Source organism: Gossypium arboreum, chromosome 7, assembly GCF_025698485.1.
Source record: "Gossypium arboreum isolate Shixiya-1 chromosome 7, ASM2569848v2, whole genome shotgun sequence".
Taxonomy (NCBI): Eukaryota; Viridiplantae; Streptophyta; class Magnoliopsida; order Malvales; family Malvaceae; genus Gossypium; species Gossypium arboreum.
Window position 1 is genome coordinate 81,991,406 of NC_069076.1, and position 27,080 is coordinate 82,018,485.

The 27,080-nt window shown below is 32.1% G+C and overlaps 2 protein-coding genes and 1 long non-coding RNA gene across 12 annotated transcripts; 1 reads left to right on the forward strand and 2 right to left on the reverse strand.

Annotated features, from left to right (window-relative positions):
- The first annotated feature begins 8,753 nt into the window (after positions 1–8,753).
- LOC108451320 (CBL-interacting serine/threonine-protein kinase 3) lies at positions 8,754–16,546 on the forward strand. Of its 5 annotated transcripts, none has more exons than XM_017749026.2 (15): positions 8,754–9,223; positions 9,919–10,120; positions 10,288–10,350; positions 10,804–10,875; positions 10,965–11,072; positions 11,192–11,272; positions 12,276–12,329; positions 12,423–12,548; positions 12,632–12,721; positions 13,887–14,009; positions 14,108–14,218; positions 15,071–15,184; positions 15,270–15,326; positions 15,402–15,476; positions 16,123–16,546. In XM_017749026.2, exons 2-15 carry the CDS (start codon positions 9,950–9,952, stop codon positions 16,195–16,197), a joined length of 1,320 nt encoding a protein of 439 aa, XP_017604515.1. In that variant the 5' UTR covers positions 8,754–9,223; positions 9,919–9,949; the 3' UTR covers positions 16,198–16,546. The 5 variants fall into 5 exon arrangements, with proteins under 5 accessions (XP_017604515.1, XP_017604532.1, XP_017604523.1 ...); XM_017749043.2 differs by having other exon boundaries at positions 8,754–8,969; XM_017749034.2 differs by having other exon boundaries at positions 8,760–8,928.
- Positions 16,547–17,427: 881 nt separating this feature from the next.
- LOC108451357 (vacuolar protein sorting-associated protein 26B-like) lies at positions 17,428–22,588 on the reverse strand. 6 transcript variants are annotated; one of them, XM_017749064.2, is made up of 12 exons: positions 22,247–22,588; positions 22,123–22,173; positions 21,957–22,023; positions 21,392–21,466; positions 21,186–21,258; positions 20,825–20,869; positions 20,492–20,603; positions 20,062–20,128; positions 19,571–19,615; positions 19,073–19,128; positions 18,787–18,962; positions 17,428–17,816 (listed from the first exon to the last, which is right to left on the reverse strand). In XM_017749064.2, the coding sequence occupies exons 3-12, from the start codon at positions 21,966–21,968 to the stop codon at positions 17,728–17,730; spliced, it is 750 nt and encodes a 249-aa protein (XP_017604553.1). In that variant the 5' UTR covers positions 21,969–22,023; positions 22,123–22,173; positions 22,247–22,588; the 3' UTR covers positions 17,428–17,727. The 6 variants fall into 6 exon arrangements, with proteins under 6 accessions (XP_017604553.1, XP_017604567.1, XP_017604549.1 ...); XM_017749078.2 differs by having other exon boundaries at positions 17,428–17,757; positions 21,949–22,023; positions 22,313–22,586; XM_017749060.2 differs by having other exon boundaries at positions 21,949–22,023; positions 22,247–22,583.
- Positions 22,589–25,059: 2,471 nt separating this feature from the next.
- Positions 25,060–26,328, reverse strand: LOC128295299 (uncharacterized). Its single transcript, XR_008285655.1, has 2 exons — positions 26,288–26,328; positions 25,060–25,300 (listed from the first exon to the last, which is right to left on the reverse strand). It is a non-coding gene; the product is annotated as an uncharacterized LOC128295299 (long non-coding RNA).
- Between the last annotated feature and the right edge of the window lie 752 nt (positions 26,329–27,080).

The window sequence follows — 27,080 nt, forward strand, 5'->3', positions numbered from 1 at the left end:
TTTTTTCTAGCTCCAAACTCTTTCTCTCAAAATCTTGTTTGATGATTTCTAGCTTAGATGGGATCACCTTCTAGTGTTCTTCCATTGATCGGATGTAACACCTTGAAAATTTCTACAGTAAGATATTATCCTTAATACAGTAAAATAAGGAAATAAAGTGATAAGAAGAGGAAAGCTGAGTTGTGTTAATGGAAAGTATATTATGACATATTGATTCAAGAAAAGACTAAATTGTAAAAGTGAGAAAAGTTTTGTGGCCCAAGAGTAAATACTCAAAATTTGAGGGATTAAAGTGTAAATATGAAAAGTTGAAGGACTAATAGTGAAAATATTTTAAGGGTGGAATGATCTAAAAACCAAGGAAAATTGATGAATAAGGACCAAATTGAATAGGTAAAGAATTATGAGGGACTAAATTGTAATTTTACCAAATTAAGTGATGACTCAAGAATGGAATTTTAAAAGATCACAAAGGGAAAAATGGTCAATTGGAAGAGAGAGAAATCTAGAAAGTAATGATGATGTTGGTGATATTTTATAGTTATTTAATTAGATAATTATTATTTATTTAATATTTTAATAAGATATTTTATTATTTTATTATTTTATTTAGTCTATATATATATGTGTGTGTGTGTGGAAAAAAACAACACACACACACACCATCCATTATCTTTCCCATACAAACTAACGTGAGAAGAAGAGAGAAAAAAAAGAAAGTTTTACTTTCTTTACAATTTGGTCCTTTCACCAAAAATCTACCATTTTCACCTAGAAATAAAAAAAATTTCCATAGCCATCAAGAGAGAAAGATCACAAGGAGACTATGGGGTGCTAGAATATTAAGTTAGATTCAAGAAATAGAAGCTGGAGGAGAGATAAAATCAAGTTAAAGATTGAAACCAATGGAACAAGGTAAGAACATCAAGATTTCAATACATTTTTAAGATTAATATTATTGAAAAAGCATGGAATTGATGTTAATGTAGAGTTTTATTATATATGGTCTTATGTTCTTGATATGTTAGTGAAGATAAAATAAGAGAAAGTAATGAGAAATAGTGTAGAGAAAGAAAATAAGGGTGTTATAAACATGGTAAATAAATATCTTGCACTAAAACCGTTTTGGACAGCAACAGTAGGTTAATTTTGAAAAATCACCATAAATTGTGGAAATCTAATTAGAGAATTAAAAAAATATGGAATTAAATATTATTGAGTCTAGTTTCTTATAGAAGAAACGGTGTAAGCAATGGAATCGTGAATTGTGAGATAAAATAAATTTAGTGAGACAAGGTCAGAATGATTTTGGGTTCCCCTATTCTGACTTTGGAAAATCATCAAATATTTGATAAAAATAATTAGGTTATTAAATTTATATGTTTAAAATAATAAATTAGTCTATTTTCAATAGAAACAAACGAGAACATCATCCAAATCCTGTACAATGAGATAATTATTTTTTAGTAAAGAAGGGTCGGAACTGTCAAACAACAAAATAAGGGTGAATTTAAAGAATAAACTGTACTTATTAGCTAAACCAAAAATTATGAAAATTTTATGGTAAGAATATACATAAGTTTAGTTTCATATAAAATTATCAGATCTTAATTTTGATTTCTGCAGCTCAAGATATAAATAATTTAGTGACTATGACGCAAATGGACAGTTTTGAATATACATATAAGTAAATAGTGAAATTATTGATAATGTTACTTATAGCATGTTATATAAATAAAGGATGTGGAATGGAGAGGAGGAGGAAAATATGTATGAATATTCAGTTAGTATGGTTAATTTGCATGTTTTAGGCTCAGGGACTAAATTGAATAAAAGTAAAATTTTATGGGTAATTTTGTAAAAATGTTAGAAATGACCAGTTTGCATGAAATGGATTATTTTATTATTTGAAACTGTAAAATTGAATGAAATTATTAATTTAGTTCAAGATCGGGGAAAAAACATGTTTTAAGGATTAAACTGAAAAGTATTGAAATTATGAAAAGTTCTGATATTTTATAGAATTCAAGGGTTGTCAATTGTATGAGAATAACGGCTGGAAATAAGGATTAAATTGCAAGAATTTTATTTTTTTAAGCCTAAGGATGAAATCGTCATTAATTAAAAGTTTAGGGGTCAAATGGTAATTTTGTTCAGAGCATTAATTGAATGTATTAGAACATGAAATAAATGAAAACAACGATCAAATTTATTTATAAAGATCCGAATGACTCGAATACGAGAATTGAACGTGGAAATGAAAAGATACTGGATTAATGAAATTATAAACATGAACAAACAACGAGGTAAGTTAGTGTAACTTGAATTATATTTTTAAATGCATGAAATATCGATATAATGAATTACCTGAATTATGTTTATGAAGAAATGGCAAGAGAATGATATTTATCATGACATGTAAATATGTGATTATCTTTGATACGTTAATACAAGGAAATTAAGTATATTGAGACGAGTAATAAATTCAAGTAAAACATGCCGAGAAAAAAATAAGTACGGTTAAGGGACAATATGTTTGATTTTAATTGGTTCCAAATATGAACGTTAAATAAAATAAAATATTTGATAAATAAATCGGTAACTCCGGTAATGCTCCTTAACTCTATTCCGGTGACGGAAGCGGGTTAGGGGCGTTACATCGGGTGTTTTCTTGATCTAACGTAGGGATGTTGTCGTTGATCCTCTGACTCCATCACCGGTCATACTCAGGGGTAGTCATTGGATTAGCAGTAAACCTTTTCATTCTACAAGTTTGGTTCCAGGCTCCCTTGTATACGAACTCGCACTGAGTTATTTGTTGGTGGAGTAAACTGTCTTGATATATACTGTCTTAACACAAGCAGAGGAGCATATCCGATGGCTCCCTATATCCCAAGCAGGGGAACCCAATCAAAATCTCTACATCATATAATATCTCATTAGGGACCATTCACGGGGCTTTCCATTTGATGTCTTCCTCTTACAGATTATAAAGAATCGTCATCCACTTTTCCTTTGTAATATCATCCCGTTTCGGCGTAGCCACTAACTCTTTCAGCGGAGAGTAGTTTTCGAAGAAGATGCTATATGTGACTTTTTCCACTTTCCAAAAATGGCTGTGGAACCAAGCTAGTAAGAGCTGTGCGCATCCGATGAATCTCCCTTCACCCGCTCTTCGACAAGCATTTAATGATCTAAAAGTTTCGGTCAAAATCGCGAGTACAGGTGTGACCCTTTTACTAAGCCTATCAAAATAAATCGGAAACTGCCTCGTCTATATACCCCAAAGCCTTGGGGAAGATAACCAGTCCATGAATACTCAAAGTGAAAACATCAACTTTCTTCTTCATATCGGGATGCGCTAGGATTAAATCCCTCAAATTCCTCTAAGGGATGCACCTACAATCTCCTTTTTGCTTGATCCAAGCTATAACCCACTGTTAACTCATTCCTGTGATGTTCATCAGCTTTTTTGAGAATGTTGGGCTGTTGGCAGCTCTGGAATAAGCTTTGTCAACTTGAATCTTCGGGCAATGGAGCAAGGCCGTGTACTCTTCTATAGTAGGTACCAAATCTACTTTCCCGAAAGGGAAGCAACTTTAAGCAGAGTTCCAATACTGGGCGAGGGCTCGAAATAGGTGCTCATCTACCTTGATATCGAGCAGGTAGGCTAAATCACCATAATGACAGTAGAATAGTTGTTTAATCTCGTCATCCCATTGACCCCAAATTTCTTTCATCTCTTGGAGATTATTTTGGGTTACACTGATCTGAGTGAAATCCAACAATTTTGACACATATCCCTTGGTAAGACTATCACCTTTCTCTTTTTGCGTTGTCTCGGCCCATATCCGGACGGCCGCAGTATCTTCCACTTCATCAAGAAACCCCTTTTCCATGATAAGTTATCTATTTAGCAACCGAATGTGAATTAACACCTTTTGTGATAAAAATGCCATGCAAAGTAAAAACAAAGCAAGTCAGTATTTCATACACAGTTTAAACCAAGTAAGGAATAATAAATATAGCACCTGCTCAGGTAACCACTAGGGTTTGGTATAGCTCTACCTAGGGTGGGTTCCTACGGCTCACTATATGCGGTTAAGTTCTAAAGTAAAGGTACCTGAACCAGCAGATTCCTCGATTCTCACCCATTATAGGCTCATATAAACCGAGTTCAGTTCAGGGGAATACATTTTCCTATGGCTGCACGGAGATGAAAATCTCACGAAGACATAGGTATGGATGTATCCCGAAAGTGATCCATTATCTTACACGGAGGTGAAAACCTCACGAAGGAATAGTTTCTCACTCCCACTTAAAAGGGTAAGATCAATCGATCATGCAATACAATGTGCAAAAAAATATCAAAACTTAAACAAACAACAATTATAGACCACAGTGATGAAGATCGTAACAAAGACGGATGAAATGCAACGAAAGGATCGTACATTTAAACTAAGTTTTCAATTTTCGACAAAAAGACAAAAAGTAATCAACTCGTGGCTAGACTCTCCTTTTTAAGTTCCCCAGTGGAGTCGCCAAGCTGTCGAAACTATTTTTTTGAAAAAAAAAAGCGAAGTCGACTTTATTTTGAAAATGAAAAAAAAAAGGGAGTCGCCACCAATCCTTTTTATTTAGGTGTGATCGGATCACCTGGTAATTCAGTCGTTTTAACAAAAATTTAAATTTATTAGAACGATGATTTTTGTTCTACAAAATCCAGAAAACGGGTTCGGGAGTCGATTACGCACGAGGAAGGGTTAGCACCCTCGATGCGCCCAAAATTGATACCAAGTTAATTAATTAATGTCTTGGTGTCGAAAATTTGAGAACTTTGAAGATTTTAAAAGTACGATCCTTTGTTAAAATATTATTTAATTAAATTTTTTTGAGAAAATGGCGTATTACATGTTAATCGAGGAAAAGAATTATGTCCCGTAAGTTAGGACACAATATCTTAAATCCCCAAAAAGAAGATAAACACCGAAAATTATTTATTTTGAAAGATGTTTGATTATCTCGGTTTTAGAAAGAGATCATATCCCATAAGTTAGAACACGATCTTTTCTTAATTCCCGAGATTATTTAAAAAAACTTATGTTTTAAAAAGGGACTCGTATATTTGAATTTATTGAGAAAATCGAAACCCCATAAGTTAGGGAACGACTTTTTCAAATCTCGAAACACGGAGTGTCGCTTATAATAATTTTTTTAAAACACAATTTTATGTATCGAGTGAAGGTTAATGCAATATGATTTTGTAGTAAAATGGAAAATGAATCACGATACCGATATGCATAATCGAATAAAAATGAGGGTGATAATGTAAATAACAATAATAAGGGCAAAAATAAAAAAGGGTAAATAATAATAAAATAATAAAACAAACCAATTGTATATAAAATGAAATAAAAAGAAAAGTAAATGAACAAATAAAAACTAAAATTTAATTTTAAAAAATTAATAGTAATTATTAATGGGTAAAGAAAGAAAGAAATATTAGGTAAGGTAGTTTTAATAATAATAATAATAATAATAATAATAATAATAATAATAATAATACAAATAATAAATAATCTAAAATTTGAAATTATTTAAAAGATATAAATAAAATAAATGATGAAATGATAATAATAAGAGTAATGATATATAAATAAAATAAAATAAGTGTGTTGAAAAAAATTAAGTTAGTTAATATAATAATAATAACGTATAAGTAAATGCAACAAAAAATGTAATAATAAAAATAATAGTAATAATACAATAGTAATAATAATAATAATAACAAAATAGTAATAATAATAGTAATAAAAATAATAATAGTAATAATAATGGTAATAATAATAATAGTAATAATATATTAAATTGTTAATAAAACAACAGAAGTAACGAAAAGGGCTAAATTGAATCTAAAAAGTAAGTTTTGGGGTAAATCCGAAATAAATAAAGTGGAAATGGGTCAATTTGAACGCGCGAATAACAAGGAGGGTCCAAAAGGGCAATAATTCCCACCCTCCAAAACGGCGTCGTTTAAATATGGACCAAAATGAAAATCGAAATAAATTATGGGGTAAAATTAAAATAAAAAAAAACTTGATTGCAAAACAATAAAAAAGCGGAAGGGCTAAAAGTGCAGTTAGCCTTTCCATTAAAAACACGCGAATTCTAGCCCTGGAACGGGTCGGATTCGGGTTGGCTAAGGCAAAACGATGTCGTTTTGGTTCCTAAAAGGCTTGCCCAAAACGACGTCAATTTGGAGGTAAAATTAAAAAAAAAATTTTTAACACTTTTCAAAAAAAAAAAAACCTCTCCCCCTTTTTGTTTTTCTCTGAAGGAGCCCTAAGGTCCAGCAAGAGTTCCGATGATTCACCGCCATCGACCGGCAAAATCGTACCAGGTGCACTGGCAGAACTCAGAAGGTAAGTTTTTTTTTTTGTTATATATATATATATAATATATATATATACTGTTTTAAAAAAAATAAAAAAAAATGTATGTATGTATTTGAAGGAAGAAAATAAAGAGAAAAATAAACTAAAAAAAAAATCAAGACCTTTGCGCGTTGAATCTATTTTTGATCAGCTTGCTGGTTTTTTTTTTGTTTGAATCTGTTCTTGTATTTTTATATATTCATAGAAAAAGAAGAAGTTACAATGGTTTTTTAGATAGCTTTTATAGCCATTTACAACTTGTTTGTTTAATGATTTCTCTGCTCTCTTTTTTTGCAGGTGAATGGACGATGGCGACAGTGATAGTGGCAGTGGAGGCACGGTGGCGGCACAGGCTAGGGGTCAGAAGACCTTAGGTGAGGCGCACCTAGGGTTTGCTTATTTTTTGTTTTTTTCTGATTGAGGTTTTGGGCTAGGGTTTTGGTTTTGGGTTTGGGCTGAGTTGGGTTTAGGTTATTTGGGCTAGGTTTAGTTGGGTTTGTAATGGTGGGCCCGGGCAGAAAATTGGACTTGTAAAGTCATATTCTAGTAAGACTGAAATACATTATTCTAATCAATATAAAATAGATGGAGTTTAATAAGGTTTAAAAAACCTTATTCTAAAATAAAATGAAAGAAGTGTAGTTCTATATGGATTTTACTTTTATTTTATTTTACCACTATATTTTATTTAAATAAGGATTCGAATCATTTAATTCTAAAAATGACAAAATAATAAATCTTAAAGATTTTGTCAAACTCTAGGACTGAATGGTTCAAGAAGCCAAAGATCATTCATCTTAAAAGGGATATAATTACAATAAAATTGTGTGTCATTACTATGGTACCCTAAATCCTATAAGGCTTAGATGTTACAAGCTTCTAAAAGATCTTAGGAGAAAACAACTAATTACAGCTCTAGTTGCAACTCAAGTTCCAATTGATAGAGAAAGAAGTAAAAGTCAGCTTGGAGGAGGAAAAATCAAGTGTGCCTTGTTGTTGCACATCAGACTTTGAAAGCTTCCATTGATCACATTTAGTACTTCAATAATTGGTGTTAAAATATTATAGAATGTTATAAACACTTCAAAAGTTATTAAAAATACAATTTTATGCTTAGAATTTTAATTATTATGTTTTATTAAAAATTTTATAAATTAAAAAAAATAATGATTACAATGACCATAATAACTTTCGTTATACTTACAATTGCGATGAACACGATATAATCGAAACATGACTGCGAACTTAATTTAAATTTTTAAACACAACTTTCTAACTTTTTAGATAAAACATTACACAAACACAAATTATTACTATTTTTGTAATATTTTGTATAATTGTGTGATTACACATAACACAATTTATTACAGCATTCATAATGTTTAATTTAATTATGCAAAACATTATTATAACATTCGAAATGCTGTGTGTAATAACACAAATCATCACTAACTTTAAAATTGGGAGTTCACCAAGTTCCTCTCCCCAAGATGAGGGGGAATGATAAAAGCTGATTTGATAAAAATATGATTTTGAAATTTAGCAGCATATGAACCCCTGAATTACTAAATAAGCTGAAATCCTTTGCCCATTTACAGTTTTTACATAAATACATTAAAACATGGGCCCTTGGGACATAAATGCAATGCAAGTGAAGAATGGGTTGTTGGCCAATGCATGGACGATAATTCTTCTCCTTTCTCTAACATTCATTTATGTTTTTATATTTCTAATTCCACACCCACACCCACACCCACACCCACATTTTCCCTATCTTACTTTTCTGTCTTGAATTTGTCAATTATGCTCGTATTAAAGTTTAAATTAGACTTTAAACTTGATAATTATTTTCAAATTGAAACTTAAACTTTTTTTTTTGTCTAAGTTAAACTTTGGACATAGCAATTATTTTCATATGGGACTTGAATTTTTTCTTAGTTTAAGTTAAGCCCTAAATTTGACAATTATTCCACATTAGGGCTTAAACTTTTTTTTTTGTCTAAGTTAGTCCTTAATATTTCCTTGAAAACTCTAAAGCTCAGACCCCAATATGTAAATAATTATCAAGTTCAAATCCCAATATGAGAATAATCGTCAAATTTAAGAATTAACTTGACAAGAAAATTTCAAATTTTAATGCAAGGATAATTACTTAGTTCAAACTCTAATATAAAAATAATTATCAAATTCACTACTTAGACAAAAAAAAAATCAACCTAAATATAAAAATAATTACCAAATTTATACCTTAAATAATAAATTAACTCATCTCTTCCCCTTATTTTAAATGACTGAGATAGTAAACTTTGTTGAATATTATTATTCACCCAATTTGCCAATTTTAAAAGTGAATGAAAAAACATTTTGTCTCCTTGCAGCAGCAGCTCACGTGATGAAAATGATGATGTGATCATCAAAGTCTTTTAATTCGACTTTTTCTTCATAATTCCTTCAGACGACATTTTCTTTTCTTTCTTATCCAATCATCTAATAAGTATATTCCTTATTCTTTTCTCTCTTTCTCATTTTTTTTTGGTAATCATTATTTTCTCTCTTTCGATAGTTCTTGTTTGAATTATACATTTTCTTATATAATTCTGTTTCCTTATTTAATCAATACGAGTTAATGGTATACAACAAAGTTATAATATTTGTTTGAAGCTTGTACTTTTACTCAAGTTTAAAACATTAAATTTTTTACTGTTGGGGGTGATATTTCTCGACTCTTTAAGCCTCTACTCAGCATTAGTGAAATCAAATCAAGCTCCAAATTTAATTTGTTGTTCTGGGTAATTCTTGAATTCCCTGAATCAGCTAAGTACGGACTTGGATTATTTTCCTTGATTTTGTCTCTACTGTGGTTCATTAGTTTACAACATCAGTTCTTAGTTATGATATTTTGAGGTCCATATTTTTTTTTTATTCTAATCCCAGCAGAAATTTGTGGTCTTAAGCAGCTGGAAAAGATTCTCTTGGGCAATATTTTATGTAGAAAGTCATTTGTTTATTCCAATTAACTAATCATTAGTATTACTATACATACCATTGGTAGAAAAGACTGATTTAGTTTTAGCTGAATTGCCTTGATTCCTGCTGCTATGAAATCCATCATTTGAAGAGAAAAAAAATAAAAGCCTCTGCAATTTTTCAGGTTGATAGCAAATCAATTGAGTTCTCTAAGTTGGTATAGTGTATTTGACTGTTTTACTTACTTGGGATGCACCCTTTTTCTGGTTCTTCATCATATGTTTGATTTGACGTTTGAGAGATGTTAAATCATAGTTCAATGGCGAATATTTTTCATCTTCCCTCCATGTTTTCTTGCTTCTATATTGACTTTCCTGAAAGAGTCTGATTGAACTGATGAACACATACATAATGTAAAGTATGTTCTTCTGCTACAGGTTTTGGTGTTTCTATGTCATTCTTTTGTGATTGATGATTTTGTATGTTAAATGAACAATTTGTTTGATACTTGTCTCAGTAACAGAAGAAGATTATATAGTTAAAGAGGAATGAGTCAACCTAAAATCAAGCGTCGTGTGGGTAAATATGAGGTGGGAAGGACAATTGGGGAGGGGACATTTGCTAAAGTGAAGTTTGCAAGAAATTCTGAGACAGGGGAAGCTGTGGCACTTAAGATCCTTGATAAAGAGAAGGTTCTCAAGCACAAGATGGCTGAACAGGTTTCTCTTCACCCTTTATTTTCCTCTCTATTTAGTAATTCTCAAACCTCATTCATGCTTCTATTTTCATAGTTTATTAAAGCTATTGTAGTGACATTTTATGAAACTTCCTTAAGTTCAGATATTGTATCGGATTCCTTAGATTTTTTTTCTGCTTGTATTTGCAGATCAAGCGGGAAATAGCAACAATGAAGTTGATACAGCATCCAAATGTTGTTCGTTTATACGAGGTTTCTCTTCCTTTCTGTGTGTTCTCATTTGGGTTGGGAGGGCGATATGTGGGGATTTGATGTATGTACCATGTACTCGCATCCATTTCTCCCTGTTTTATTAGAGCATGTGGATAATTTATACTGTAAAAATCTATAGTTGGCATCTGAAAGATATATTTTTGTTCGTAGTTCGTACCTTGCATATGTATGTCTGTGAATTGTGTGCACAAGTATGCACCCTATCTACATATGCTTGATATCTGATAAAGAAGAAAAAGACAAACTATTTCTGGTAACCAATCCTGTGCAGAACTTTTTTCTCTCTGTTTACATGGTTTTATCTTGCCTTCTGATCTTTATACTTTAAAACGGCTTTTGAGTGATGCCTCATGATGTCACTTATTTAAGAAAACCAGACAAGCAACGTGCTTTAAATTATTTTTCAGATTATTTTGAATGTTTCCTGTTCAGGTGATGGGAAGCAAGACAAAGATATTTATTGTTTTGGAGTTTGTTACCGGGGGAGAGCTCTTTGACAAAATTGTGAGTTGGTGATTTCTTGGAACTATAGCTAACTATTAGCTTATGAAAACTTCTTTCCATTCACATGAATTTGCATTTTAATTCTGAAGGTAAACAATGGACGGATGAGAGAAGATGAGGCACGGAGATACTTCCAGCAGCTCATTAATGCTGTTGATTATTGCCATAGCAGGGGTGTATACCATAGAGACCTGAAGGTATACTAATTTGGCGCCCTTTAGGACAAAAATGTTTATAGTTGCTATTTGTGTCCAACATGTATGTTATATTGTAAGGAAATGAAGCTCATTTATACTTCTCTTGATCTTTTTTGCAGCCTGAAAATTTGCTCTTAGATGCTTACGGTAACCTCAAAGTTTCTGACTTTGGATTGAGTGCACTATCTAAGCAAGTCAGGGTAATTATGATATCCTCTTTTTTCCCTTCTACATGGTGGGCAATTACAAAACTCTGACACCTAAAAGCTCAAGCTTTCTTGAGTCTTCAACCTTTTCCTTTGACCTACAAAGTCATCCAAATTTGTTCTATCCCAAGCTTATAGATGGTGAAGGCCTTACAAAGTAAAATTGTTGTAGGGTGGAAAGGCAACTTAATATTGGTGATAATGAATAAGAGTGCAAGCATCATTATGAACATGTCTCTAAACAAAAAGAAAGAACCAATTAAAGATGAAGGAGTATGAAATTATTCGTATCTTGTTTAGTGTCAAGCTTGGAAAGTTCGAGATAAAAGCTACTTTCTCCATCAATTGATTGGAAGTAATAACATAACTTTAGGGCCTTCAGAGTTATTGAAAGGATAAGTTCCATATGAGCATGTTAAATTATCACATAACATAATGATATAAGTTTAAACGTCTTTGGAGAAAGAAAAAGATCACTTTGTTTCTGTATCAATCACCTTCTTTTCTGCTATAGAAAATGGTGATTTTTAGACATCACCAGTTTAAGTTACTTGCCACCTTTCAGTATCTGAATGTTAAAAGAAGCTCTCTAATTTAGAAAGTCTATATCAAGAAAAAAAAAGAGTGAATCAGGTACTATTAGTGAGATAATTTTGTTAAGGTCGAAATATTATTGCATGTGACAGATCATTCTCCCCTCGTAACCGTATTTAATTGTAAACCAGCAATGGTGATTTAAAAGTAATGAACTGAACTAATTTGAGCTTGGTGACCTTAAAGCTTGTGATTAAGAAAATGGATTCTAACATGCTTAGTTTAGAACTATAGATATTCTGTTGTCCATGTTATTTATCTACTTCTTGGTTAAGTCTTGTTTGAACTCCCGAATCTTGATGTAACTGATTCAGTAAATGTGTAAGATTTGTTCCTTCTCGATTTGGCTTTGATGACCTTTAGGACATTGCAAAATATTTCTAATCTGACGTTGAACTTGTAGGATGATGGTCTCCTTCACACTACCTGTGGAACACCAAATTACGTTGCTCCTGAGGTGTGACTAATTATTTAATCACACTAATTTTCTTCCAGTATTCGCAGCCCCTTAGAAACCCAATTATTAACAATCTTTTGTCTTCCTATATAGGTCCTTAATGATAGAGGTTATGACGGGGCAACTGCGGACCTCTGGTCGTGTGGCGTGATACTCTTTGTGTTGCTTGCAGGTTACTTGCCTTTTGATGATTCTAATATTATGAATCTCTATAAAAAGGTTAGCATTTCCTAAGTTGCATGTCACAGTTATCCATTGTTTCCCATTGCCTGTTTTTCACTCTTGTTTTCCAAAATCTGCAGATTTCAGCAGCTGAATTCACTTGCCCCCCTTGGCTATCTTTTAGTGCGATGAAATTGATAACTCGAATCTTGGATCCGAACCCAATTACCGTAAGTTGTTATACAACCCTCTAACATCAATGTGTTTCTGACTTCAATACTAAATTCTATGTGCACTGAGTAGGAAGAGGGTAAAAAGATTCCTATACTTTGTATTATGAAGATCTCATTTTTGCCCTTTTTGTGGCAAGTAAAAGATTGTTTATTACTATGCTAAGTAAAAGCTTCTAAAACTAAAGGAAAATGAAGCTCAATTAATGAAAAAAATCAATAAAAAGTCATTCTCGTTGAACTAACATTTACCTATGTCTATGTGCAATAATTCTGTGAAGTAATACATATTATCCCAAAACATGATTCCATGGTGCTGTAACTGTAACTCTGTGAAGTTTGTAATCTGTGTTTTTACTCTATTGTGTTTTGCCCTTCCATCTGCAATGTAGTTTTAACTCATATTTATAGTTAGCAGACCCAAGAGTGGGAGATGGAATCTGAGAAATCTGCAAAATAGATATTAAGAATGTGTAATTGCATTTGCTCCATCACTTTTTCCTCTTCCCCACTATGAAAGATATATAATTTGGCAGTCTGAAACTCTAAATATAATTCCTTAGAACATATTACTTACACCAGATGTAAGGTTTTCATATTCCACACTATGCCTCAGTTCCTGACAAATTCACCTATGAGTTTGGCTTTCTATTTGTATATGATCATGAATTCCAAATTTGAAGTTGATTGCCTCTAACTATATTATCATGTATAAAAAATTCAACTACAGATATAAAATAATACACTAGTTTTTTTAATTAAATCTGCAAACAAATAACAAAAGGCATTCCTCACCAATGGGTTAAGTTGCAAGGTTCATATTATGCTGTTACTTTTTATGGATACAGAGAAGATTAAAAATGTTAGGACTTTTAGTAGTCTTGATCGAGAAAAAACATTTTCTCGAAAATCAAGCACTTATCTGTAGCTCTGCATTTGGGAACTGTATGTTCATTTTGCCAAGGGCAGACCCATGCTTCAACCACATATAAGTGTTCCACTATTAAATCTTTGGCTAGCATGGACCTGCACGCATGTAGCATGCATATTTATGTTGGCCTTAATTGCTAGGAAGTGATAACCTTACGCAAACTTTTGTCTTTCTTTTCTGTAATTATTGACTTGCATGATATTAATGTGTACATATCTCTTTCTTGCATTACAGCGCATTACCATTCCCGAAATTTTGCAAGATGAATGGTTTAAGAAAGATTACAAACCTCCCATGTTCGAGGAGAAAGACGATACGAGCTTAGATGATGTAGAAGCTGTATTTAGGGATTCTGAAGTAAGTGGATGAAACATAAGCATACAAATGCTGTTATATTTTAATGCTTCTTAACATTTTTTTTTCCTTAATAAGTTTGCATTGTTGGTTTGTAACAGGAGCACCATGTTACGGAAAAGCGAGAAGAACAACCAACACCTATGAATGCATTTGAGTTAATTTCTATGTCAAACGGGTTAAACCTTGGGAACCTGTTTGATGCGGAACAGGTTTGCTTTTGATGTGTTTTTAGAAGTTTAAAAGGTTGGGTTATGGAAGTATCAATTTCTTTTAATATTGAATCTAAAGGTCTTCTGGATTTCGGAGCATGAGCTGAAACTGGAGTAGCTGTCACCTATGTTACTCGGACTTAAATGTGATTGTTAGATATTGTTATGGTTCGATATGGGTTTTCAACTTTTGTCCAAATTTTTTTTTATGTACTTGTAGGGTCCTTAAAAGGGTCATATTCCTATATACCCATGTCTGAATATATGGTAGACACAGGTGTTTCAAGCAAAATTGAAAAGTCAGTGCAACATAGGTTGTAACAAAATCTTTTCATTGATTTAAAAGACATACAGACTTTGCTTGGTAGAGTGGAAAGAAAATTGATAGATGAAAAATTGAAGGGGTAGAAAACTAGAAAGATGGAAAACTTAATTTTTCTTTCCATAAGTGTGTTTGGTAGGAGAGATGGAAAAATGGTAATTTTCTTTCCATCCATAACTTGGTAAAGTTGAAAAATGGAAAGAAAAAATAATACATTTGAAAAATGCATAATTTTGAACTAACATACATAGCTTTCTCATTTTCTCTCATCTCATATTTCCAATTTGGAAGGATTGGTTTTTATGCATTAGGATGAAAAATGTTCATCCCTCTTATTTTCTTTCCTCTCACTTTTCTTCCCAACCAAGCAAACTCAAATATTTTCCTTCCATTTTTCCACTCCCTTCTCCCATCCTTCCACTTTTCTACCCAACCAAGCACACCTGTAGTGCCTCTTTGCTTGAGAAAGATAACTACTAAGATATATATTTCATATTAAAACGAACTATTAGTTGTTCCATTTTCTGCAGGGATTTAAGAGAGAAACAAGGTTTACATCTACACGTCCTGCTAATGAGATTATCCACAAGATTGAGGAAGCCGCAAAGCCTCTCGGGTTTGATGTGCACAAGAAGAACTACAAGGTGAGTGTATCCTGAGCATGATATAAAGGTAATTATTGGAATCTATATATTTATCAAATTTACTTATTTCTTGTTTCTTATGCAGATGAGACTTGAGAATATGAAAGCTGGGAGGAAAGGGAACCTTAACGTGGCCACGGAGGTAATTTGTGGCTACATTTTATTTATTTCTCATCTTACATTTTGTGCTTATCTAATTTTTTTCTATGTGAATTAGATATTTCAAGTGGCACCTTCTTTGCATATGGTCGAGGTGCGAAAAGCTAAGGGCGATACACTGGAATTCCACAAGGTACCACTTAATTCCTTAATTAAAATCTCATTATGTATTCTAAATATATTGTGTTTTTCCAATTTGGACAAACCACCGATGAGAGTTATGTAATAGTGCATCACCCATTATAGAAGTAGATGTCATTCCCCCCCCCCTCCACAAATGATTAATTGCTTGTAGCCTATGAAATTGGAGTGGTCTTCTTTGCCAGCAAACGAAGTTTAGCGCCAAATTACTTGTATTTCTTGCATGATTTTTGGATTTGAAGTTGTTTACTCCATAATCTGATTTCAGTTATAGATGTAAATTATGCATATCGAAATCGATTCTGCAATTCCTCAGTTATCTCCAAGACTTTATATTGGTTAGAGCATGCTTGAGAATCAGTAGCATCTTGCATGTCAATAATATCACCACGAAAGTTGTTTTTCATATCAAAACTCTAAAAAATCTGATACGGGTAAGGATGTCTGTTCTTAGCTAGAATCCATGTACTTTGACTCAGATGTAATGGTCGGGTACGGCATGCTTGGTTTTTGCTATGTTTTGTCATGTATTTGGAGGATCCTGGGAGGACCATATCCTCATACTCTGATACAACAAATATGGCAATTATAAAAGATTATGGTGGCCATTAAAAGTTTGTTTTGTTTTTGGTCTGCAGTTCTATAAAAACCTTTCAAGCTCTCTCGATGATGTAGTTTGGAAAACTGAGGAGGACATGAAAGAGGTGAAGTAAAGGAATGTCGGGTGGCAGCCCATATTTTGGAGGGTTATGCCTCTGATCTTTTGCCCATGGAGTGGCTAAATGTTGTTCCATTTCTCCCTATTGTTCATTCTTTTGGCTTCCCATGTCGTTCTCTTAATTTTCTTATCTTTATAGCCTATAAGACTAAACAGCCATGGTTCTTCCAATTTGTTTTCCAGTGTTATTAGTGTTGGGAAATATGGATGATTTCCATGGAAAGAAGTGGTTTTTAAACTGTAATGATATTTGAAACATGGATGATTTCCATGGACCGGGTGCTTCTTCTATATATACACATTTATATATGAATTAGTAGTTCTTTTTTCTTCTATGGAAAGAATATGAGCAAAATTATTGAACTTATATTTCTGTGAGCATATTCTGCATTATATCCTATCCCATCTTAGGAATTGTTAGTTGTATTATGTCATGGTGATCTATCTGTTCAACCCTTTTGGTACTTTTCTCTAGAGTAAAAAAAAATTTGATATTTATTTTCTTCATCCATTTCTTGATAGAATTAAAAATGAAAAGAAAAGAAGTATAATTTTAAAAAAATACATAAATTTGAACTAACATGTTTGTATTATCATTTCAATTTAGAAGAATTGATTTTTATACACCTAGCACACTCTTTTTTTTTTTTTTTCCTCTTTTCACTCCCTCCTTTTTATCTTTACACTTTTCCATCCGCATCTTTAAAATATTCAGGTTTCAAATTCTAAAGGGATAAAATATTTTATATTTGATGTAACTCTAATTCTAATCATTTCTAGATTTAGATAATAGATTTGCCACTTGTGGTAGCAGACTTATAGATGATTTTGATTTTGGTTCAAATGTTATTGAGCGTTGGAATCCATTATTCGATTTCTTTTACTGTTTCATTTATGTATTTAATTCTTATTTGTCCTCTTAGATAAGGCTTAATGCTCAAATTTGGTTGCCCAATTATATTTATTTTTCCATTTTGGTATTTAATTTTTTTTCTTTAATTTGGTACTTAAATTATCATCAGTTACTCATTGGCCATTAACCTTAAAAAATCATGGCTATCAACTTATTTTTTTTAAAAAAAATATTATTTATATTACATTGATTAAAAACAGTAAAAGATATATAAATAATTCAAAAAGTTCAAAATAAAAATTTAGACTTATAAGAGAGAGAGAGACCTCAATATGCAAAGCCAAATTTCTGAGCAACTGAATAAGGAAGTCATTGGCAACGATGGAACCTGGATTCCTAATCATTTGTCATTCCATAGGTTTTTTGATGAATAAATGAACTCCAAAGTATCAGCTCGATCGCAGAGGACTGAGGCCGACAAATTGGACAACCAGAAAGGAACTCATCCAGCTTGGGAGCAAAACTATGAAGTTTCAAGAAGCCGGTACATAGTGGTTTCTTGCTGTTTGAAGTACCGGCGATCTTCTTCGTCCACTAGAACAAGATTCAAATAGTATTTCACACTGAATTTATTGTTGATGTTCTGATATGTCGGTGTCAGTTCATATGGACTTAAAAAGAGTCTGATAGGAATGGATTCGCTCGTAAGAAGCATTGGTAATAGCTTGAGTTAGACAATTTCCTCAATATGCTCCATAACTCTATTAAGAAAACAAAACTATGTTACTCAGACTCAAATGTGAATGCATGTTCAATTTGTTTAAGTACTTTTATATATTTAGAGAATCGTTGGAAGATCTACACGAATATTTCAAGAAAAATAAGGAGTCAGAGCAACATAGATAATAAGCATCCAATCAAGCCAAGTACAGCATATTATGTTATTTCATAAATATTAAAGAAAAGCAAAATTAATAGTAATATTTCGAACGCCAAGGTGCATAAGTAGAACAATTCCAGATAGAACTCATAATTAGGCAGAACCTTTTCTTTTCTCTCATTTCAAATACACATCAGAATGTTCATTTCAGTCTTTAACATTTTCATGGTAGTTTTGCAGCACCAGACATCAGTATATTTGTTAATGTCAATACCTTGAACGTTAATCTAAAATGATAATATTGCAACAGCAGTAGCAGTCTTGCCTACCAACTTATTAGACGAGTAGTCAATAATTACCACTATCACCATGAGCCGGACCAGGCCCGGCCCCAGAAAATCTTACTTTAGTTTGCTTAAGTCAGGCCGAGCCTGAAAACCTTTTCATTATTTGAAATATTATTTTTATATCAATATTTATGTATTTTTAAAAATTAAATTTAAATAAAAACATTTTTTATTAAAATGAAAAGTAATCCAAGAGAGCCAGGATTACAAGAATCTTTGTTTAGGCCCGACCAAATTCAGGCCAAGCTCACAAGGCTAGACAGGTAATCCGCTGGCTGACAGGTCTTTAAACCACCCTAGCATGGAGATGGTTTTAGAAAGTAAATTGTTACAACCAATCGATCATTGAGGCAAACAAACAGAAGGCACTCTTTAAAAGTATGGTTTTATAAGTGTTCTGTGTGGCACGGAATATCTCAGGTGTTTGCATAGAATTCTAAAATTGTGACATTAAAAGTATAAAAGGTGAAATTATGGTGAGAAATAAGAAGTTTCCAAGGGTACCTCTTACAGAAGCACCATCCATCAACTCAAATTTTGCAAAGGTCTCTGTCTCAACATGTGTATTAGGGCCTGATCCAGTGGACTCTCGACGCCTGATCTCAAGCTCCATATTTTTTAACTTAATTCTAACAAGAAGAAAATAAATTTTGCCGATAATGACATCCTTCAAATGATACCTGGTTTAGAAATCCAATATAAACACATCAGTATCCTTCCAACATGGTGTGAAATAAGTTGAACGGATTTCATGCTGACTCCTGTGAGAAATGCTCTTTAACTGACTTACTTGCTTTTACTGTACTCAAATTCAATATGTAGACAATCCTCAATCCCGACTTCCATCTAGATGAACCATAAAAACAAACAAATCATGTCACTATGAAATTCCAAAACATCAAAATTGGTATGAAGTAGCTACATAAATCATATCAACCATCAATACCAAGTTAAAAGGTGAAAGTTCTAAATTTGTTCCCAAACTTTTACAAAAACCAAAGTTGGGGAATACCAGGAAGACAGAAATGGGAGAAAAGCATAATATAATTTGTAAAGGAACTAACTGGATCATCTCCTTGAGAAGGACTGTATAAGAATGACCCAAGTTCCGCTTAAGACACGTGTTCAAAAAGAGAATACATGTAATTGTATTGGAGCACTAAGAGAAGCAAAAGCCACTTTTGATATCAAGCATGCGAATGTTTCAAAGGAAAGAAATTTTTTAATATACATCTCATCAGTTAGATGAAACAAATAAGCAACAGAACATATAATGAAATTTCCATACCTTGATACTGTTATTGATTGATGGAGGTGGAGTATAGTTGCGAACCTGATGCAGAGAATTTTCACAAATAAATAAATAAATAATGGAAGCACTTGTATGATAGTATGAAGTGTACAAAGTGTAAATCACAATGAAGCACCATCTGTCCAGACATATTACTTCTAACAGAACATAATGGTAATTGCATTTCCATAAACATGGCAAGATAACTTCCCATCAGTCTGTTTACTATTTAAAAACTGTATGTATAGCTCATCTATAACAGCCTATCAAACCAATACAATCAGTTTCCTTGTTCTATCCGTAGATATAGAATGCCAGGCACTGAAAGTTCCTAAACTTCTAGGGCAGTTGAATTAAAAAAAATAAAAAACGTGACATCACTCTCACATAATCTGTGTCAAATCTGATGTTAATACTCAAAATTTAAAAGGAGGAGGACAGACAATGATGTTATGAAAATAATGTAGTGCTTATACAAAACATATTACCACAAATTCTTGGTACTCCACAATGTTGCTGACATAGTCTCTACTGATTGTCACTTTCAGTATATACCTACAAGTTTGCAATTAGATAGATCAGTTTCATTCATATCCTAATTTAATGAATCCTTCATCACCGTCTCATTGTGCATATTCTGTCACTGAATGGAGATAATCTTTCAACCAAATGAGTATCACGATTTATGAGCAATGAATTGAATCAACAAAGAACTAAGCACTATTGGAACCAGAAACAACCATCAACAGAAGCTAAAACAACTGAATGTATAATTAAGTGCTTCACACTCCAGCATTATAGGGGTAATAAAACAAGCACAGTAACATTTAAAAGAAGGTATTGCTCACAAAGAGAATAATTTCTTGATGCATAAAAAATTATAATAAAAATCAACTAAGAAAAGAAATTATAGCCTACCTAAGCCTAACATTGACTCCATTATAAGACTCATATAGCATCTCCACCGTAGAAAATTCAAATGGATATGTTTTTCTTTCGTACAATTCACCAGGAATATCTAGTTCGCGCACTGCAGAGAAAAGAGTGAAAATTAGGGGAAACTTAGAAGCAACTTACCACAATAATCCACTTCCATGCAATGTGACCCCAAACCAGACAAGGAAGAGGGAGAGAGGGAAGAAGGGGAAAGGATCACATGGAAAATGAATATAAAACTTTTAAGGATGCATAAGACTGCTGATTACATTGAAGACTTTTTAAGCCTTTTCTTTAATGGTTAAATACACTCACCAAGGGAGGTAAAATCATAGAAGTTGCCTCTATCAAAATATAATTCTGCAAATAAGAAAAAAAAGAATGTCATGGACCAAGTATGGTGACATCATACTGCATTCATAGATCATCCTTTCCAACATAACTGACAAGCTCTGGCAAATCAAGAACCATCAGAACAATTTAAAGTTAAGAACAGACTCAACTATGACAAAGAGAATAACTTAGCTACAAGGAGGTATAGATTGAATCAGGCTAAATTGCATGCAACTTTTAAAGATTAAAAAAGCCATGTAATAATAGCTAGATACATATACTCAGTGAATAGTCAAATGCAGACCTAAGATGAAAATGAAAGACATGAGGAAATAGAGCAAACCTATCTGACCAAGGAGCACAATTTTTACTCCATTATGTTCGACCTTCTTCCTATGTACTGGTTCTATAACAACCTAAGGTATCAGTATTAAGAAGTCAAATAGCTCATACAGTTTTTGCATGCAAATAATATAAAATGGAAAAAAAAGGTTTGGATAGAATAAGCAGATAATCATAACTAACAAAATGGCAACGTTAAAACACTACCTCTCCTACAATACTTTCTTGGCTCTGGAAGAGAGCAACCATAACTGTTTTCCCATTTTCCTTCTTTAGTGGAACCTAAATAGTAATACTGATGTGAGAAGAGTATACTTGATTATAAAATGCCAAACAAACAGCCATAGATAAAAAGTAAAACATCTCAGACAGAACTCAAGATCCCAATTGTTGACCAAAGTTCACTGCAATCGCATTAGGAAAAAGAAAAACATGATGGAAGAGACCTAAATGAGCCCAAAAGCAACAAAAAACATACTATATATTTAAAATTTTTGCATGCTAAACAAACAATAAAACAAATTTGTAACCAATAATTACTCAAATTTCAGCTTCATAATTTAGCTGCTTTAAATAGTATAAATCGAAACCATAGCTGACTAAAATGACAAGTCGAGCAGAACAAAGCATTGATTCTAATTTAATTGTTGTACACAAAAGTATAATCATACGATTCACTTAGTACCTAAATGCATATTAACCTAAAATGTTCAGAGTTTGCCATTAGATGGCCAAAAAAATAGCAATTAGAAGCAATATATAACCTGCTTACGGATTCTTCCATCTGCAAATGAAATGAAAATATTACACGGCAGCTTGAAAGCTCCAACTAGGTAATTCTGCAAGAAAAATATATATAAACAAGTTCTTCATAAATAGAGATTCTTCAGAGAAAGTAAAGGTGAAGACAAAGAAGCAATTTCCTGGGAAATTAATACCATGATGCTTTGGTGAAATACCAAACCAAGACTTTTTGGAGCATGAAGAACCTAAAAGAAGTGACGAAGCTAATGTTAGAAACTAGTAGGAAAATGGAGAAAAATCAAATTGAAATGTTCTTACTTTTGCTGGGAAAGCATTAGTAAGGGAATCAGATCAAAGAAGCAACGAGGAAAGAGGAAAAGTTGCCTTTGATTAGCGTTCTGAGAGGAAGAGTTGACTGTTGAGTTGAGAGCAGATTAGCGGGTAATAAAATTCAACCAGCCAGTCTCCTTCAGATCTTGGTTTATTTCACCATTAAAAGCTTGAAAGAACTATAAATGGGGGCGATCTAAGTGTCTACCATAAATTTGATACTTTATTGAAATACAGACGTGGGAAAAGTTTCTCTTTTTTTTTTTTTTTTGGAAGACAACCTCAACTCTCGGTGTCGAGTTTGTATTTATTTAGCTGTTGGTTCAGCCCATCCAGTTTAATATACCGGAAGTCGACCTCACTTTGGGTTTATAAATACTCATTTTTTCATCTTTTCTTGCCGCTCAAAATTGTCTTAAATTCTCAATATCTTCCACATAATTTACACTTCCTAAATCTTGATACTCAAACATAATTTATGGTAGAGACTATAGGATAAATTCGTATGGTAGAATACAAACATGTATATCAAAGATGTTATAAAATTTGAGCCGCCAGACAAACCTTCTGTTGTATTGATAGAATTGTTGTTGTCATAACAAGAGAAACTATTAGCCTAAGTTACTTGGGCTCGACTAGAGACAATTTTAATCAACTTATAGCTTGAGATGCTTCCTTTGGAATCGAAAACGCAACAAACCTCGATCATTTACTCATTTCACTAAGGTCTCATATTACCCGTTACATTCATACGCTTTAGCCAAATGATTACTGGAACCGATCGAACTTAACCATTGTAGAAAGTACGATAAACGATATTGCACGACATTATGGTACCATATTGAGAATAACTCCTTAAGCTTTCCATCGGATATGCTATCATCCAAATTCTTAACATACAAATTTGCTCTTGGATTTTCCATCAGATCCCCTCATCACCACAATACTAGTTATCGTATAGAAATCGCCAAGAGTATTCTTCAAATCTTCGTCATTCGTCGATGCTAAGAGGTTCCTTACATAAACATTGTTGAATTTCGTCTTCCTAAGAAAAGAGACTCTTTCCTGTTTGCAAATAAAAGGGTTGATCTAGACTTGCTTATCGTTTAATGGCATACCATCGTCGAATTTTTATCACCTCCATAAATATATTCCAGTCTCTGATTTTCTAAACACTAGGGTCACGATCCGAATACATAATTTGGATAGGCTTTCCATCAAGAAAACTGAAATTCAAATGCTCCAACGCCTTTATAGTTGCAAGTAACCAAAACAAGAGATCATTTAGAACTTGTAAGCTATAATAATTCATGCATTTCACTCTCACAATGCATGGTAAAAGTATCATGGAGTCTCATGTACTAATAGTTGGATTGTATTTTGTCCTCTCTATTAAAAAAATTGGCAACTTATGTAATAACCTGATAGTCACGGATGTTAGAAAGTGCATTTCCGAGACTCCATTACTGTAAATCGGATTCTTCAATATTTATTAAAAATATTTATGAAGCTAGTTGTGTAGTTAATTAGGTTTTGGTTAGGTGAATTTGCTTAAATTAGGAGTAATTAAGTAAAAAGACTAAATTGCATAAAGGGTAAAAATTGAATTATAAATTAAAAAAGAAACAATTAAGCCTTATTCCAACAAGTGGATGGTAATAGTAATTACATGTTTAAAAATAATATACATATGTATATATTAATAAAATATATATTACTTAATATTTAAGTAAATATATACATAAAATAAGTAAGTAAATGAAATAAATAACGAAAAAAAAAAAATAGAAACAGAGAAAGTCAAACGAAACAGGTAGAAAAATTGTAACACTCTTAGCTTGTATCCATTGCCAGATTAGGCTACGAGACATTACCGATCATATCTCAGTTCATACTAATATGCATCGCATTTTTTTTATTTAAAAATACATCAGTGCTCATGACATTATCAATGTTGAATCATAAAGATTTATATCATTCATATAATAATATGTTTAAATCATAATTCAGCATATATTAAAACAAATTATATATTTATAAATAAAACATATAACAATTTAACAGATACGTTAATGGAATATTAACCTAAAACAATCCATTCGAATATATGCATGTACAAGTGAGGGTGACTAAGAAAACTCGAGTAAAGCTTTACAGTAAATCGTACTTACGGTTTAGTAAACAACTAACGTACCAAAAATTTCGACATGATTCATCGTGCTTAAGTACATTACATTATTTTATCATAACCATTTTCGGACACATTAAATAACTTTAGCACATGCATATGATAAAAACCAATTTAAATCTTATTACTAAATTTAACTAACAATCCCATATGCAACTTAATGCCATATAACATGACCAAACATGCTATTAATGCATATATATATATATATATATATATATACACACGTAGCATGCACTTACCTTAAAAAATCAAGGCCACGTTTAACATTGAAATTCATACCAAAACATTTGACTAAAACCATCATGGAACATTTTATTTACTTAATACTTTGCATAGCCGAATCTTATTACTTAAAACTGCATTCACATCCAAAATTTCCATCACAAAATTACCAAGGCTAAACTCATTAAGCATTATAACTAAGAAAATATCAAACAAAGTCTAAGCATAATAAGCAATTTCACATACACCTTATCTTAGTATAAAACACATCCTAAACCAACCAACTTACTAGTGTTCGGTTCATTCATACCAAGTCCTAGTCATTAACCAACTTCAAATATATATTATCTACCATTCCTAAATCATAATTCACCTATCACAAACATCATTTCATCATAGCACTTAACACTATAACCAAAATGAATTCAAACACAATCAAGCATAACCGAATTTAGCATAGAAATAAGCCATTTTCGCATGGCCTTTATACAAAACCAAAGTTTATCGTTTCAAAACAAATTCCAGCCTATACATTCCATAATTCAAGTTTGATTATTTTAATACCCAAGCTGTAGATAGTGTGATAGACTTTGCTGACAATCCCCGAGCTTGTAACTTGAATTCAAAATCTATAAAACAAAAACACACATAAAACACAGAGTAAGCTTTTTGAGGCTTCATAAGTCATAAGCAAATAAACATTCAATAATATTTTCAACATATTATAAATAACCAAATCATATTAACCTTATCGCATTTGACCTCAAACTTACAAATGAGAAAATTAAGACATTTATAAACAATTTATCCACTTGGCCGAATACCCACACATTCATTTTAGCATAATATTAACCAACCTCCAAAGCCAGATAGACATAAATAAACTTAGTCCAAATTCACTTAAGTAGATATGCCCATGTATCAAAATGATTCAACATATATATACTAATTATGTAACCGAAAATTCCTAATCATATATGCGCATATTTATGGATTATTCATGACATACAAGTTTCTCATTCACAAAGTCAAATACACAAATCACACACACACACACACACACATATATATATATATATATATATTCTTCATTTGCACCCTTACAAGATTTACAATAAATAACTAAGGTACTTACTTACCTTACCTCAAATAAGTAACAAGTTATTTCATTCCTGACATATAGCTCGTTTTACACATTCGATCTCAATTTACCTTTGCCCGATGAACCATTCAGAATTGGGTAGGACACTCAGATAATCACACATATATCATACAATGCCAACGTCCCAGACGTGGTCTTACATGTAACTACATATCGATGCCACTTTCCCAGACAGGGTCTTACTCGCACACATATATCGAAGTCACATATCGATGCCATGGTCTTACTCGCACACATATATCGGAATCCTATGTCATGACATATGTATCCTAACTAATCCTAAGGTTCATACGGGGATTTCGGATGTCCTAACTCAGTCGAAACGAATTCGGAAATATAATAGCCAAGCCTTTTCATATTAGGCCATATCATATAAATATTCATACATTTCATAAAAGCATATATATCTAGCATTTAACAACAATTAAACACGTCTATTTGCCTATAAACTTACCTCGGACGATATAAAACGGAACGGAGCGGCTAGTCGACAACTTTCGTTTTTCCTTGATCCAAATCCGATTTCTTTGGTTCTTGATCTAGACATATTCAAATTAAGCTCATTCAAACATATTTTCATTCAATTTAGTCCAAAAATACATAAATAGGAAAATTACCATTTTACCCCTAACATTTAGAATTTTTACAATTTAGTCCACATTGCACAAAACACAAAATACACAAAATTTCTCCATACCCAAGCTAGGCCGAATATTACCCATATCCATACAAGCCCATATAATTCATTTATTTCACATTTTAGTCTCTCAAATTATTATTTTTGCAATTTAGTCCTAATTACTCAAAATCATAAAAAACTCCAATACAAAATATGTTAATCTAAAACATATCTTTCATATTTCATCATCAAACAACAAAAATCGCAAGCTCTCAACAATGGCATAACTCAAAATATTCACCAAAATAAAAAATTCAAGTATGGGTTTTGTAGTACTCGAAGTAACGATCTCAAAAACGTAAAAATTATCAAAAACCGAGCTGAACTCTTACCTTGATTGAGCTTGGAAAGCAACTGAACCCTAGTTTCTTTTTTTCTTTTATTTGGTTTCGGCAAGAACAATGATAATAACACATATATTAACTTTGTTTTATGTTTTATTATATATATTATAACATATTATAACTTAAAGTTTAATTTACCAATTTAACCTTAATGAATTATTATGAAAACTTTATATAATAAGCCTAATACCGTCCACATATATTAATAATGGCATAATTACCAC